This window comes from Equus quagga, chromosome 14, assembly GCF_021613505.1.
Source record: "Equus quagga isolate Etosha38 chromosome 14, UCLA_HA_Equagga_1.0, whole genome shotgun sequence".
NCBI lineage: Eukaryota > Metazoa > Chordata > Mammalia > Perissodactyla > Equidae > Equus > Equus quagga.
In genome coordinates this window covers 18,656,624-18,671,436 of record NC_060280.1, presented here as the reverse complement: position 1 = coordinate 18,671,436, position 14,813 = coordinate 18,656,624, and the positions used below count along the sequence as shown (strand labels likewise).

General features: G+C 40.3%; 1 protein-coding gene across 1 annotated transcript; it reads right to left on the bottom strand.

Moving 5' to 3' along the window:
- Nucleotides 1-302: 302 nt before the first annotated feature.
- LYVE1 (lymphatic vessel endothelial hyaluronan receptor 1) lies at nucleotides 303-12,932 on the bottom strand. Its single transcript, XM_046684675.1, has 6 exons — nucleotides 12,673-12,932; nucleotides 8,970-9,141; nucleotides 8,721-8,860; nucleotides 3,011-3,322; nucleotides 2,287-2,365; nucleotides 303-1,734 (listed from the first exon to the last, which is right to left on the bottom strand). Exons 1-6 carry the CDS (start codon nucleotides 12,755-12,757, stop codon nucleotides 1,548-1,550), a joined length of 975 nt encoding a protein of 324 aa, XP_046540631.1. The 5' UTR covers nucleotides 12,758-12,932; the 3' UTR covers nucleotides 303-1,547.
- Nucleotides 12,933-14,813: the final 1,881 nt, after the last annotated feature.

Below are 14,813 nucleotides of genomic sequence, written 5' to 3'. Positions count from 1 at the left end.
AGAGGGAGAGAGAAAGCTAGAGAAACAGGACAAATGAGCTATCCTGAATCTCCAGCTCCCTGTGAACTCTGAAACGGGTTAGAATGTAGGACCGGAATCCCAAGAAAAGGATTGCCTTATATGTGTATACTTAACCAACTGAAAATAAGACCATCTGAAGCAAGCACAGCCCCATATGTACTATTGGGTTTACGTATGATTCTATTTCAACAACCGAAGTTGTCTCTCTTTTGCAAACAATGAATTACTTTAATTTTGCATGAAAGGTATAATACATCCATGTAAATAAGAGAGCAAAGAAGTTTTCTGAATGCTTTTATTTTTTGGGAACAAATATTTATCACTTCTCAGGCTCTTCTTGATGGAAAAAGGAGAGTTAGTGATAGATTTGTTAATGACATTTAAAAAATGTGCTTTGGTGTATAGAGCTAATAATGTACATTTTAGGTATGTTAATAATAAATTAAGGTTATAATGGTTGTCATGTTAGAGAAAATAATGAATAGATTAGTCTCAGCAGAAATAAAATTAGTTTTGAAAGTGGATAATCTGGAGATATCAAAACCTAAAAAAATTAGCCTCATAAAACATTCTATTATATGCAATTGTTTGATGAATAATATTCAATTACAGAATGTAATACCGCACACAGTGCCTGACATATAGAAGGTATTCAGCGAATGTTTGTTAAATTTTATTGCTTTTTAACACAGTAATTTTCCTCAGTAATAATTTCTGTAACTCAGATAAAAATAGATAATTGTAAGAGATTTTTTTTTTTTTGGTTTCTTGTAAAAGTATATTCTTCTAGAGAAAATAGCAGCAGCAGAAGAAAGAGAGAAAAGAAAGTATGTGTGTGTTCTAAAAAGTGATTCCAACTCAAGTTATTCAGAGATGAATACTTTGACCCTGTCTGTCTTTATGGTCCCTACTGACAATAAGCTGCCAATATCCTCAGCCTTATTCTTTTTTTCTATTTATTTTGGCTTTACAGAGATCCGGTCTCAAGTCACGGGAATCTCCATGACCTTCGATTGCTAAACTTTTTCTTCCTTCTTTCGCTCTTGTTTTACTCAGAAGGCCATGCCAGGTGGTATAAGGGTTTCCTTTTCAGAGCTGAAGGAAGGATCTGGGCTGTGGAGTCAATAGAGAAAGCTTTGGCCTCGGCGGTTTCTTGGTTCTCGACTCACCTATTCTGTCAGCATGGAGGCCTCTTTACAAACGTGTTCTGATTGGCTCTTTTAGATCCCTGTGCTTTGCAAAGTTCCTTTCTCCCACTGCAATATTATTAGGATGTAACCAGCAAGAAATGCTGTGGGAAGCTTTGGAGGTAGGAGAATAGGATCCAGAAAGAATTGCACTAAGAAGAAAGGAATTTCCTTTGGTGAGCTCCATGGTCCAAAGGTAGCCCTGAGCTGATTCCAGTGAGGAACCGAGGGTGGACTTTCTTGTTTGGTTCTTTGGCCGTTTTAGTTGCCCCATCTGGGCCTAGGATATGCATCAGGAAAGAAATCAGCCTCAGTTGTGTCGTCTCATTTCCTTCTCATCTAAACTTCAGCTTCTAGGCATCGCACTGTAGTTTTGGGTGGACTCTTGGGCTCTTCTGGCTTGTTTTCAGTTTTCTTTGCTTCCTCATTAGGGTTGTTCTCATTGGCCTTCTCCTCTTTCACTACTTTAGTTTCAATCATTTCCTTCTGCTGATTCTTGTTTGTAAAAGGGAAGGTCTTCACATACCTGCAGGCATAAACATAAAATTCAAGGGAGAGACTTCTATGTAACACATATAACAACAGATAACGCTTTGTCTGCGATGGCCCATGTTGGCACAGTACACTGTGTACCTGGGTACCTTTATTTCAGAGAGATGCTAACACGTGCACTCTCAAATACATTAACACATCCCCACCTTAATGGATTCATTTAGATGGGACAGTAAGTTCACAGAACAAACTTTAGGCTGACCTCACAACCCTCCCACCAAAAACGAAGAATTGAAAATCAAATGAAGCATATACCTTTTCCCTGTTTGTCAGTCTTTTCTTTTTGTTTTTTGATTTTCAAAGGGATAACCATTGACCTATATCTAAAGGCTGGATGACATGTGTGTTCTTAAATCGTAGGAGAGATTGGGTGGTAGGGAGGAGAGGTGAGATGAGGGAGAAAATTTGCAGCGTAAGAGGACTGCTGTCTCCATTTTGACCAAGAAAATGCTAATAACAACCCAGGAAAAACAAAGGTACGTATGTGACAAAGATTACAGGACTAATGATGTGCCAACAACCCTACCTTTTGACATAGCAAACTGCGAGACCAGCTGCAGCAGCAAAGAAGAGGAGAGCAAGAATTAGCAGAGCCGTGGGAACACCTGGAGGAAACAGAGACATGGCCAGTTGGTCCTTCACGTACATTTCAGTACACATGAGCACTGCTTTTCTAACAGTTCATTTCACAGCGTGATCAAGACAACAGATAGTGCAGGAGAATAGCCTTCTCTGTAAGCACACAGAGGATGGGATGTTGGGCCCTCATTTGCTTCTTTGCTTCTTGCCTGTAGAATCCTTGGCCTTGCCTCTTTGTGCTCTCTCTATTCTATAAGTTGCAATATGACAGACTTCATTTCCCCTCTGTGGCCTTGAGATGATAAGTTTGGAGCTAAAAGTGTAAGACCCCTACTTTTAAATAGGAAAACAAACTTTCCAAAACAAAGTGTAGGCATTTAAGATATATATGTTAAAAAGAACTTCTACATATTAATAGACAGTAAATTACTTTTTAAAGGCTTTGTTTTAAAAGTGAAGCCGTTTTATATTCATAATTTTTAGTTTAATAACCAAGGTTCTTTAGAGTCCTCAAGTTCTATGGTTTTATGAAAGTTGAGTTTGCAATAAGCCTTTATTGTATTTGGCAGGTCCTGAGTGCCCGATCTGGTGACAGCCTAGATTCTATGCATTGTCTGTTACACACAAACACACACACACACGCACATAATGCAGACACAGAAAGCTTTTACCTCCAAACCCAACAGCTTCATTCTTGAATGCTACTTTATTTGTAATGGATGATTCAGTTTCTGTAGATATGGTGCTAGTTTCCATAAAAGCTTCCGTTATGCAAATTAATTTTCTTTTCCGTGGAGTAGAAGTGGAAGCCAGAGCTGCAGTGGGAGCAAGAGCAGGTGTAGTAGAGAAAGGTGCATCGGGAGATGATGCTGAGTATGTGCTGTCACTGACAGTCATTTCTCTTGTGTATGTGTCATTTTGAGTGTTGAATATGGTATCTTTGATGGTGGTAATTTCTGGAATGCATGAGTTAATCCAAGTATCTGTCAGGGAAGGGAAAAATGAAATAACAAATAAGTATGGCAACAGCTTACTAACTGGTTTTCCTGCTTCTAGTCTTACTCCCCTCCAAACCCCTTATATTGTGGGTGGAATGGTCTTACAAAAATGCAAATCTAATCAGATGACTTCCTTCCTTAGAATCCTTTGGTGACTGCCTCCACTGTGTGGCCTCAAAGACCCTCCATGATTTTGGCCTCTGCTGACATGACCCATCTCCTCTGATCAGTCTTTCTCTTATTCCTCCTGCCATGTTGAAATTCCTTCAGTTCTTTGATATGCTTTCTCTCATATCCAAGCCTTTGATCATGATGTTTTTTCTTCACTCTTTGCCCCCTCTTTCTTTAGCCAACCCTTCCTTATCCTTCAGGTCTCATATTGAATATCTCTTTCTTAGGCAGACTTGATGACTAGATTGGGTCCCTGGGCATATGTTCTTGTACCTCCCTATACCTCACTTGTCACGGTTCTCATTATACTGCTCCCCACTGGACTGTGAGGTCCTTGGAAGCAGAAACCCTGTCTGTCTTGGTCATCATGGTATGTGCACTGTGCCTGCCTCATAGTATGCACTCAAGACATATTTGATGACAGAAGGAAGGAAGGAAGGAGTAGATGGGGAGACCAAATATACACACATGTCACCGCTTTAGGACAAAGATCTACTAAAACCAGATTTCTCTGTGCTCATAAAAAAAAAAAGGAAAAGGGGAAGGGGAGGGGTGCAGGTTTGCTATTCTATCTGTTGAATTTGATAGAGAGGAAACTAATGTTTGTTAAGCATCTTGTTCTGAGTCAACCATGGAACTTCATTTAACAATTTGATCAAACTCTCATTTATATAGGAGGAAACTAAAGTTCAGAGAAACTGAATGACTTTCCGAAAGAAACATGACTAGTAAATAGCAGAGCCATGAAATATATTATAATAGGCATCTATTTTAAACCCCTAGTTATTTGTGGTGGTGGGTAGCATCAGTTGGAATGTTAGCTATGAAAAAAAGTTATTCCATTTTTGAAAATTAAATAAATTACCAATCAAGAACATGGCTGCTACTGATAAAACATTTTTGACCACACATGTACTCAGTCAGAATTTTCTACTTTTCATTTTACTTTGAAAAGAGCTCTATTCAAATAGACATTATCCTTGACCTCTGCCCTGAACTTTTAATTACATTACCCATTTTGAGCACATGCTAAATTCTTCCTTCAAAAAATGAACATTCTTGAATATCAGGGGGAAAAATATGCTGAGTGTAGTATACTGTGTTAGGAACTGAAAATACAGAGGCAAACAAGGTATGGTTCCTGTTTCCAAGAGACAGAGATATTTTGATAAGGGTCAGGGAGGTCACCGGGGATTCACAGAGGGGACAGCATTTGGGCAGGGTATGGGGGATTAATGCATTCAGTCAACAAATATGTATTGAGCTCCAGCTCCGTATCAGGCCCTGTTCTAGGTGCTAGGATGTGGTGCAAACAAGACAAAGTCCCTGCTCATAAAGGGCTTATAGGCTATTGGAAGGATAGAGATAATAAAAAAATAAACAAATAAGCCAGACATCTCAGAGGATGGTAAACGTTGAGAAGCAAATGAAACAAGGTAAGGATTAAACTGGTAGGGGTAGGGATGGGAGACAGATACTCTGGATAGGGTGATAGGGTGATAAAAGAAAGTCTCTGTGGGGAAGTGATACTTAAGCTGAGACCTGAATGATGAAAGGTAGCCAGTCATTGAAGATCTAGGGCAAAAGCATCCGAAGTAAAGAGGACAGGATGTTCAGGAGCCTGAAGCTGAATGAATTCAGCATGTTCGATGAATAAAAGGCCAGGATGGCTGGAACAGAGCAGCAGTTTATCTAGTAGGGAGGAGGGAAGAGACTATCCCAGTCAATAGGAATAGCATGATCCAAGAATCCAGAAGTTTGAAAGTGTAGTTATGTTAGAAAAATGACAAGGAGAGCAGTGTGGTTGGAGAGGGGTGTGTGTACTTGATTGGGAGCATGAAAGACTGAAGCAGGAGGTGAGACTGTGAAGAGAGATTGGAGCCAGAGTATCACAGTTCATAGCTGCCATGTTGGAGTCTATTCTGTAGGAGAGGGAATTTTCATCTGGGGTCCACAAACCTCCCAACTGATATACAACAGTTCTCATATATGCCCACTTTCATGTGCAAAAGCCTTCAAAGTTTACATCATATTCTCAAATAGGAAGTCATCCAAGGGCTGTGGAGCAGAGGAGTAACATAATTATCAGTGGAGGTATGTGGAGGATGAAAGGCAGAGAGGAGAGAGTACAATCCAGGAACGAAGAAGGAGCTTACTGCAATTTCACAGAAACAGGGAAATCCAGCAGTATTGGAATGCTAAAACTTAGATCTTAGAGATCTTCTAGGGAAAAGTGATTCTCAATCCTGGCTACAGATTAGATCATTTGGGGATATTTTAAAAAATATTGATGCCCAGGACCCACCTGAGCCCACGTTATTGAAGTGTGGTCGTGACCATTTTACTGTGTCATTTTACTGAGGATTAATGAGATGTAAATGTGTAGGCCTAGCATAGTACATGGCATAGTAGAGGAGATCTGTAAGAACTAGTTTCCTTTGCCCCTCTGTTCATCAGGTGTAGCCAAGAGGCCACAGTATGAGGGAGCAACAGCAATCTGGTTCCATGATCCCTAACTGGTTGAGGGTGCAATGCATCTCACCTGGAAGTGTTAGGACCTGGCTCTCCTTCCCCTCCATATACGTATACATATATGCATATAATACATACATATAATATATACTATACATATAATTTCTCTAGACTGTACCAAGTGCTCTGATAGATATTGAACACAGAGTGTGGTTGGAGTTCAAGAGGAAAGGTAGGAGTAAGGGGTATGGGAAGGCTTCCTGGACAGGTTGGTCTTGAGATTTGAATAAGGAGTAGGAGTTAGCCAGGTGGTGAGGAGAATGGGCATCGCGGCAGAGGGAACAGTAGGAAACAAGTGGCGCACACAGAGCACTAAAAGCACGTTTGATCCCCAAAGCTCACGAAGATGGCAATAAGAAGGATAATTAGGATAAGGTTGAGGGACAGGGTTAGCATACTCTGATCCCCAGACCTCACAGGATAGCAATGAAAAAGGAAGTTATGAAAACAAAGAAACCTAGGGTAAGTTTAGGATTAGTGTTAGGACGAGGGTGAGGGTAACCCTGATCCTCACAGAGGTGGCAAACCGAGGCCGGCGAACTTAATTCGTTTCAAAATAATAATATAACCACACAGAAGAGTGAATTGCTGCAGGCCACTTTTGCCTACAATTCTCAGACAGTATATCCATAGAGGGATATCTTCTGAGGACTAGAGGAAATGCAAAGAAATCTTAAATTGCACTCAGTAGGTTTATTATTCCTAATAGGATTGGTTTTATAATTTTGAAACTATCATAGGATAATAAGCTGTATTAATATTATTTATTGGGTACTAAGATTTTCCATATAAGAGAAAAAAGATAGTATAAAACAAAGTAAACTAAGTATAAAAACAAGGTAAACTAAGAAAAAACTTGAATTGTTAAATTTGAGTTGGAAATATCAATACAAATTGATAACTTTTAAATATATATTTGTGTGTGCGTGTGTGTGCGTGAGAGAGAGATTCTTCTTTATCAAAGAATGCCAGCTAATACATGCAGAAGGAAGACTAGATTTAGAAAATCACCATTTTGCAGCCCCACATATAGTTGATTCCAGCAAGGATCATCAATGGCTGCTTACGCTATTAGGTAAAGTTGGTTGGGAGTCAGAATATTTGAATGGTGCCAAAATATGCCACTATAGATTATATACTCATTGCAAAGGGGAAAACATATCTTTATGAGTTCACTAGAGAAGTCTGGCAGTCACCTTCTTACTCAAATGATCAAAGTTAGCATGTTAAAGAGGTACATACCGACATTAAGTGCCTTTTCTTGGGATGTGATCTAAAGTACATGATATCATCTATGAAGTATTTTTGCCAAAAATATTGAACATGAGTCTAATCAAACCTCACTTGACTTTAAGTGTACAGGAAATACAGGGGATGGAAGTACAAGTTCAATGAAACCATGAAGAAATGCACGAATCCAAGTCCTCTTCCCCTGGCTCCTTTTTGTTTAGTCCAGAGGCTGGGTATCATACCATCACACTGACAGCTGGCAGGCAGGCCAGGCAGTTAAAAGGCCAGGCCATTTGATAGGCTGGGCTAGCTATGAGATAAGCAGGCATGTGAACCACCTGTTCCCCAGCCAAAAGTCATAGGTGGAAGGGGCGGAGGAGAGAAGGAAGGTGGTGAAGAAAATGTTGGAAGAAGCTTTGTGTTCCAGTCTTGACTCTGCCCCTAACTGTAGGACTTTGAACAAGCCAAACCTCCATTCTGAGCTATAGTCGTTTCATCTTGAAGTGAGGGAAGTGGACAAAGCATCTTTCAGGACCCTTCCTAGGCCAAAGCCTCCAGGTTCAGAGAACTGCTTGGACTTCATGTTGCGCTTGGGCAACATAATGTTGCTGGTGCACATTTATCTCCTAATCTTAGAGAATGACTTTGGAATCTATCCTTGTGTATGACTGCTCAGCTGTCTAAGCTTTGGAAGGTCAGATTTATGAGTATGTATGAAGAGTAATAAATCAGATAGAGGTTCTTATGACAAACTGAGAACACGTATCTAGTAAAAGAAAAACTTTCTGAGAAGTCATTTAGGTAACGCCCTTGGGCTAAGGCAGCCAAGGTCTCCAAGCAAGGCTAAAAGGAGAACTGTGTGACCGTGAGCAAATCAGGTCTACTTTCTAGCCTCAATTCCTTCCTTCATAAAATGGAGATTGGCTCTAGTTCTTAAAAATGTCAAATGCAGCATCCGACATTCCCCTCCTGTAAAAGAATGTGAGGTAACAGAAAGAGCATAGTTTCAGAGTTCGATGTGTGTTTGAATTGTTATAGGAATGAGACCTTAGACAAATGTACTTAGGTCCTCTGAGCTAAGTTTTTTCATCTGTAAAATGGGGATGACAAAGCCCACCTCGTCGGGAGATCGTTCAGGTACAGTGAGATAACTTAGGACATCACTCTGTCCACAGTGGATGTTTCCTCCCCGTCTTCCTGTTTATCTTGTAGGATGGAGAGGGGAGCTGAGGGAGCCTCCTGGGATGCCCTCACTCTATATTCCTCTAACTTTTTTCTCTAAGCGGCACACTGCCACCTCTAGCCTGGTCACAGAGTCGGTTTGGGGAGGATTAAATGACCGTCACCATTGCTTCTGCTGCTGCTCAGCGTTACTCTCCTCAGACAGGTCATAGCACTAGACAAGCCCCGAGAAAACATGCCGCGTGGAGAGGCTGCAGATTTGACTCACCAGATGAGTTGTGACAATACGCACTGAACTTCACACTGAGAGAATTTCTCCAAACCAGGACGCCCATCCCGTTCTTCCCACACCTGGGGTTCGGGACAATCCGAGGGATGACCAAGACCTTATCTTTAACCCATGCATAACTGTAACAGAATACACATTAGTTGAGTGGACACATTTATCTCTATTGCTGAACAAGAACACAGAAACAAAAGAGCTCCAGGAGTGTTTGTGAATCCAGCTGTTTCTCACCTGCAAGTCTCAAAGCCAGACCTCCAGGCTGCTTCGATCTGGTCTCTGCTGGCCAAAGTTAGACCCAGCAGCCTACAGGCCTCCTGGGCTTCTGTGAAATTCAGCTGCTCCCTTGCCTTTCTGTTCACAAGGGTCACCCCCACAATTCTGCATGGCCTTGAGATGGAAAGCTCTGCAAAACAATCACAGAGGTCCTCAGTTTGCTGCTGTCCTTGTTCCCAGCCCTAGGCTCTCCTCCCTAGCAGAGCATTATTGTCTTGATACAGCAATGAGGTCCTTGTGGCCTGAACTGAAGTTTAGAGGTAACAGGACACAGGCCAGTCATTTCCCACAAGGACATCTTGCTGAGTTAGGCGGGTGCTCGCTCTGATCCAAGTTGCACCTCTCAGCAGATCCGAGTCCATCGCCTTGTTCATTACATGGAGGCTTTCGGCTACCAGTTCCTAGGATGGGATCTACGTGATGTAGTTGCTCCGAACTTTTTTGGAGTCTATAAAATGAAGGGTCTGAGGCTTTGAGAAATAGAATTCAGGGCTCCAGTTAATAGAATAACCGGTTAGTAATACTCAAACTAATGTGGGCTGGGGACACCACTATTTCTGAGATGGGCTGAAAAATGTTGCACTTGGTATAACAGGATGTGAGCTTTCTCAATCCTGGGTCTTCTCTGACCATTGGGGGGCAGGCTTACTCAGAAGTTCCTGGAGGAGCCGGGCAGCAAATCTTGCATGGAAGAGAAACTAAATAGAGGAAATAGTTTTAGAATCAGACCTGGATTTGAATCCAGCCTGTGTGACTTGCTAGCTCTGTGAACTTAGGCTAGTTATTTCATCTCTTTGGGCCTCAGTTTCCTTATTTATAAAATTGAGGGAGTAACAATGTCTATTGTATAGGGTAGTGAGTTAAATGAGTTAATTCAAATAAAAATGCTTAGCATAGTGCCTGCCATATAGTAGATGCTCAATAAATCATAAATAACATTTTATCATTATAACCAAAGCATTTTGGTTTTAGTCTGCTAATGATTGATCTCCCTGGGGAAGCTGAGGCAGTTGAATAGTTAAAATGTAAATAATATTTTACTCAAAATCTAATGAATCTGAGAGTTCTTTTGTTCCCTTCCCCTGGTATCTGGGATTTATAAACCTATAAGAAATTGCAAAGTTGCATTGCATTCAGGTACATTATTCCTATTGGGCTTCATCCACAAAAGTCCATAAAGAGACATTTCAATTTCCCAATTAATTCCTTGTGCACAGATCTATGCATTGGATGCTCAGGCAAATGCTTTGGCCACTTTCTAGTTTGGTATTTAAAGGAAGTTTCTTCTTGCAAACACAGAAGGAGTATATCTAAGTCCTCCATATGACCTTGCTGCGCTCTGGAGCAGGAGGCTGGGAGAAGGGATATATATATATATTATGTGCAGTATTTGTGAATGGCCTCGTTGCCTCCACACCCTGCTCTCACCAAAAGGGAGACCAGAGAACCAACACCCGATATGAATGTGACAAAACACCCGTTATGACTGTTATGCGCTAACACTTATACCAATACTCATATTAATACTAACACTAATATTAATTCCAACATCTATCATCTATTGATGTTATTCTGTTCCAACCCCTGTCTCTTTAATAGAAAACTGAGGCTCAGGGAGATTAAGTAACTTTCCTAAGCCTAAGGATTAGAGCAACAAGGGGGTAGATTGGGAGCTATCTGTATCCAGTCATGACTGACTCTGAAACCCCAGTTCTTAACTAGGACTCTGTTCTGTTTCCCACTGTGCCACAGGGAGAAGATGAACACACACACACACACACACACACACACACATACACAAAACTAGAGCTGAACCTCAGGGCACACCATTTGTCCTGGGATTTGGCTCATTTAGCCCATGAGCTTGCTATTGCTCAAACCTCTACGGCTGTTCCTTTGGGAATACCTGTAGAGAAGGTTTATTAACTACACTATAAAGTTCTCTTGATACTCTCTCTTCATACCTCATTTTTACTCTAAATATTATGAGTAATGACAGACCTATTCTGGGCAACAGACCTCACTTTGAGTATTTCTTCTATTGTTAATTGGCTGTGGGACGTTGGGCAAGTCAGCATTCTCATGTGTAAAATGGGCATGGTTATATTTTCTTCACAGAATTTTTGTCAGAATTAAATTAGGTAACTTGTACCTAGTGGAAGCTGGGTTCATAGTAGGCAGTCAACAAATATTAGTCAATTTTGTGCTTTCCTATTTCATTTAAGGACAAAAATAGGGAGCTGGAATCCAAGGGGTGCTCCAGTAACCCCTTCCTTAAGATTTCTTAGCAAACAGCAGGCATAGTAGACATAATGTATGCTTAGGAATCAGACAGAGCTGAATTCGAGCCCAAACTTTACTATATCCTGCCTGTGTGACATTAGGCAAGTCACCTGGCCTCACTGAGCCTGTTTCTTCAACTGTAAAATGTCTTCTTGAGAATAATATATATGTAATATATAAAATATATATAAATACTAGTATATAATATATATGTTATAACGACTGACAAACAATAATGTACAACTGAAATTTCACAAGATTGTAACCTATCATTAACTCAATAAAAATTAAAAAATATATATATGTGTTATACTAGTTCCCATCTAACCCACTCACCGTCATCAGCCACCTTTTCCCATGGTTCTGAATAACTTTCGGTTGTTTCCAAAAATTTAATTTCCTTAGGAAACTTTTGCCATTATTGAGGATGGTCCAAAGAGTGTGATGAAGTCAAAGAACAATTTCCAAAATAGTTGAGTAATGGCAGCATTTTGGGGGAAAGTGAACAGTCTCCCCAGGAGGATTTCAAAGAGGACCAAACTTAACTCAAAAGCAACAGTTCTGGTATTTGAAAAAAAGTCCATTACATAACCCTAACATTCTTTATAAAATTAAATACATCAATATATGAGTCAACTCTGCATATCTGTTCCCAACATATTTTATATCTCAGGCCGTCTTTCACAGAGAAGCATGTAAGTTTTCTTTTAAAGTGCTAAGATTTTTATTTGCCCAAAGCTGTAATGAGTGATGTGCGGTTACAAGTTTTTGCCTACAAGGCAGAATGAGGTTACCATTTAGGCATCTTAAAAGCCCAGAAGTCATTTCAAGTCATTCCTTTGGTAGAGAGCTGATGACTAATTTTCAAACCTATATTTTCACAGATTTTTTTCAGTTAGTTTGTTATTTACTGAATATTAAAAACATATGCATTCCATGATAGTTATAGTAAAATTGAAATTAAAATAATTAACTGGCACTTCCAAAAATATAAAACAGGCCAATATTCTGTGAAAGTTAGCCATTTTTCTCAGGCTTAGAGATTGCTTAAAATTTATACGATCATGATTTGCTTTTTCAGTGAAACACTTTTAAAAACACATGCTCTCTCCTCAATACTCTATTTCAAAACATTCTCATTAAAAATATTCCATAACCAAAAATAAAAGGCAAGGTAACATGAAAGTAAATGTGAATCATTTCGGTGAAGTTGACCATAGGGTGAAAATATTTCTGGCAGAGCAATACTATCAATCAGATCTTCTGTTGACATTAGGGTCACTCCTACTCCCGGCCCTCCACAGTCAAGAACTGAGCAGGCTTAGGACTGTGTAGGGGCTCACCTTGTCTCAGGTTGGCAATCTAGTAATAAACTTACCATCTACTCGGAGAGAGCCTTGGACTAGGAGCCTTGTGGTCCAGATGGCGACAAGAAGCAACACCAGGCTGAAGCACTTGGCCATTGTGCCAACCTCTTCAGAGCCAGAGAAGCACCTCAGATGACCACCAGCAGTAAGAGTGGCAGACAATCACCAGTCTGGATGGAGACTTCTGGAAATACGTTGGGGCCCCCACTGCTCCACTTCACAACTGAGACATCCGGATTTCCCTGCTTTCAAGCTTCTGACTTGTCAAGGTCACTAGGGGAAATGAGTGACATCCCTTGAACGCCCAGGCTGTACTTTGTGGATGGCTTTCTGGAAAATTTAGCTAATGCTGACTCAGAAAACACACAAATGAGGAAGGCAGATAGCACAGTGTGAACTGCTGAAGGTTTCCCTAATTCTCATCTTCCCACCGCCCACCTCCCCCACCAGCTCAGTTCTCACACGGTCCATTGTTATTGCCTGTGGAGCCCATTCATTTATATACTCCCAGGAATGTCTTTGTCTCTAAAGGAGATTGGGCACGGACCATGCTTTTTTTCCTCCCATAATCCGTGTTTTTTTTTTTCCAGCTGCATATCCTTGTGGTCTGTGGGGGGATGATACTAAGGCCCATGACTGCAAATGCCTATTTAAATATCGAAGACAGAGTATTCTTGCCTCCCTTTGGGACTTCTTTTATGCATTTGAAATTTTGACACCATTACAGGTGATTCTTTCTTCAAAGAAACCAGACACATAATAAAATTCATTTTTACAAAACATAACTCGGGGACAATTTACAAAATTAGTAATTTTACACTTTATAAAAGGGTTTTTGACTTTACAAGAGGAATCGCCACAGGGGTTCTTTGTAGAATAACTCTCTCTTTAATAACTTCTTTAATATTCTGGTAGACCAAACTTCAATTTAGACTTCCCCTTTCTCATTTGGTGAATGTGAGCTTTATCTGTACTGTGTTGGAGCTGACTGCACTGTCTATTTTCCCAGCTGGATTTTCAGTGGTTTGTTCCCCAAGGTAATTATGGAATTCTGGCTTGAGAGTAATGCCTTGAGCAAAGGTTTATGAGTTTTCTCCCCAATGAATGTCATTTATAGGAATAGTCTGTGGTTAACTAGTTCTCTTCTATACACATGATATTGGTCATAAGTTAGATATCTGTGCAGAAAATACCAACAACGAAAGGAGAGTCTGCTCTACACAAACACAGGGGATTCGCCCTCAAATAGCTCCAAAATCTAACTATCTTTAGATCTCTTTTCTTGGGTGAGCACAAGCTCCAGGCTATGGGTACCTCAGAAACATATGTGACTCCTTCACCACGGAGCCAGGTAGACAGGAAGGCAGGAATCATGTCCTCTTCCTCATTATCCTTAAAGCCAGCATCATGCCTGAAAGACAGCTAGGCTTCACGAATTTGATCAAGTGTTACAAGAAGAAAGAAGGAAGGAAGACAGGAAGGGAAAAAATGAATTATGGAAGGCAAAGCTTTTGATGTGGAAATAGCTTCTGAGAAATGAGAAGATTGACCTAAATTTTGGAAACTATTTCCTGGAAGGGGAATTATTAGATAAAGGGAACTTGTATGACTCACTTGTAAAAGTGAGTTTCTAGAAGAGGAACAATCTTATATTTGGATATCCCTGTTGAGAGAGGTTAAGCCACTGTTGGAAAGTGATTGAAAATGCTTGATGGAAACTTGCTGCCTCTCTTATTAAGCGTGAATGTACTCAGTCTTAGCTTCTAGGCCTCTCCCTCTAGATAAGTTTCTGGAGAATTTGGTGCTAAAGGCTAAAGTGGAGAGCTATAAAGAAAATATTGCCAGGTAATCTCTCCTCGCTGTTTTGAGAAAAAGTGTTCAGGATACGGAAAAAGAACTGGCAGCACCGTCCACTTCTAAAGTAACAGCTCAAGCTGTAATCAAGGGGAACCTACAATGGAAGAAAAAAGTTGTAGAATTAGAAGGGAAATTTCAAAAGTTAAATGAAAATGAAGAGAACAACAAGTTTCAGAGGAGAGCAGGAAACATGGACTATCCAGGCCAGTTTTCTTGTTCCCTGGATAAGGATACATGAGTCAAAATGATATTTAATCTGATATATGCGAATAAAAATTTAAATAGGGTAGATATT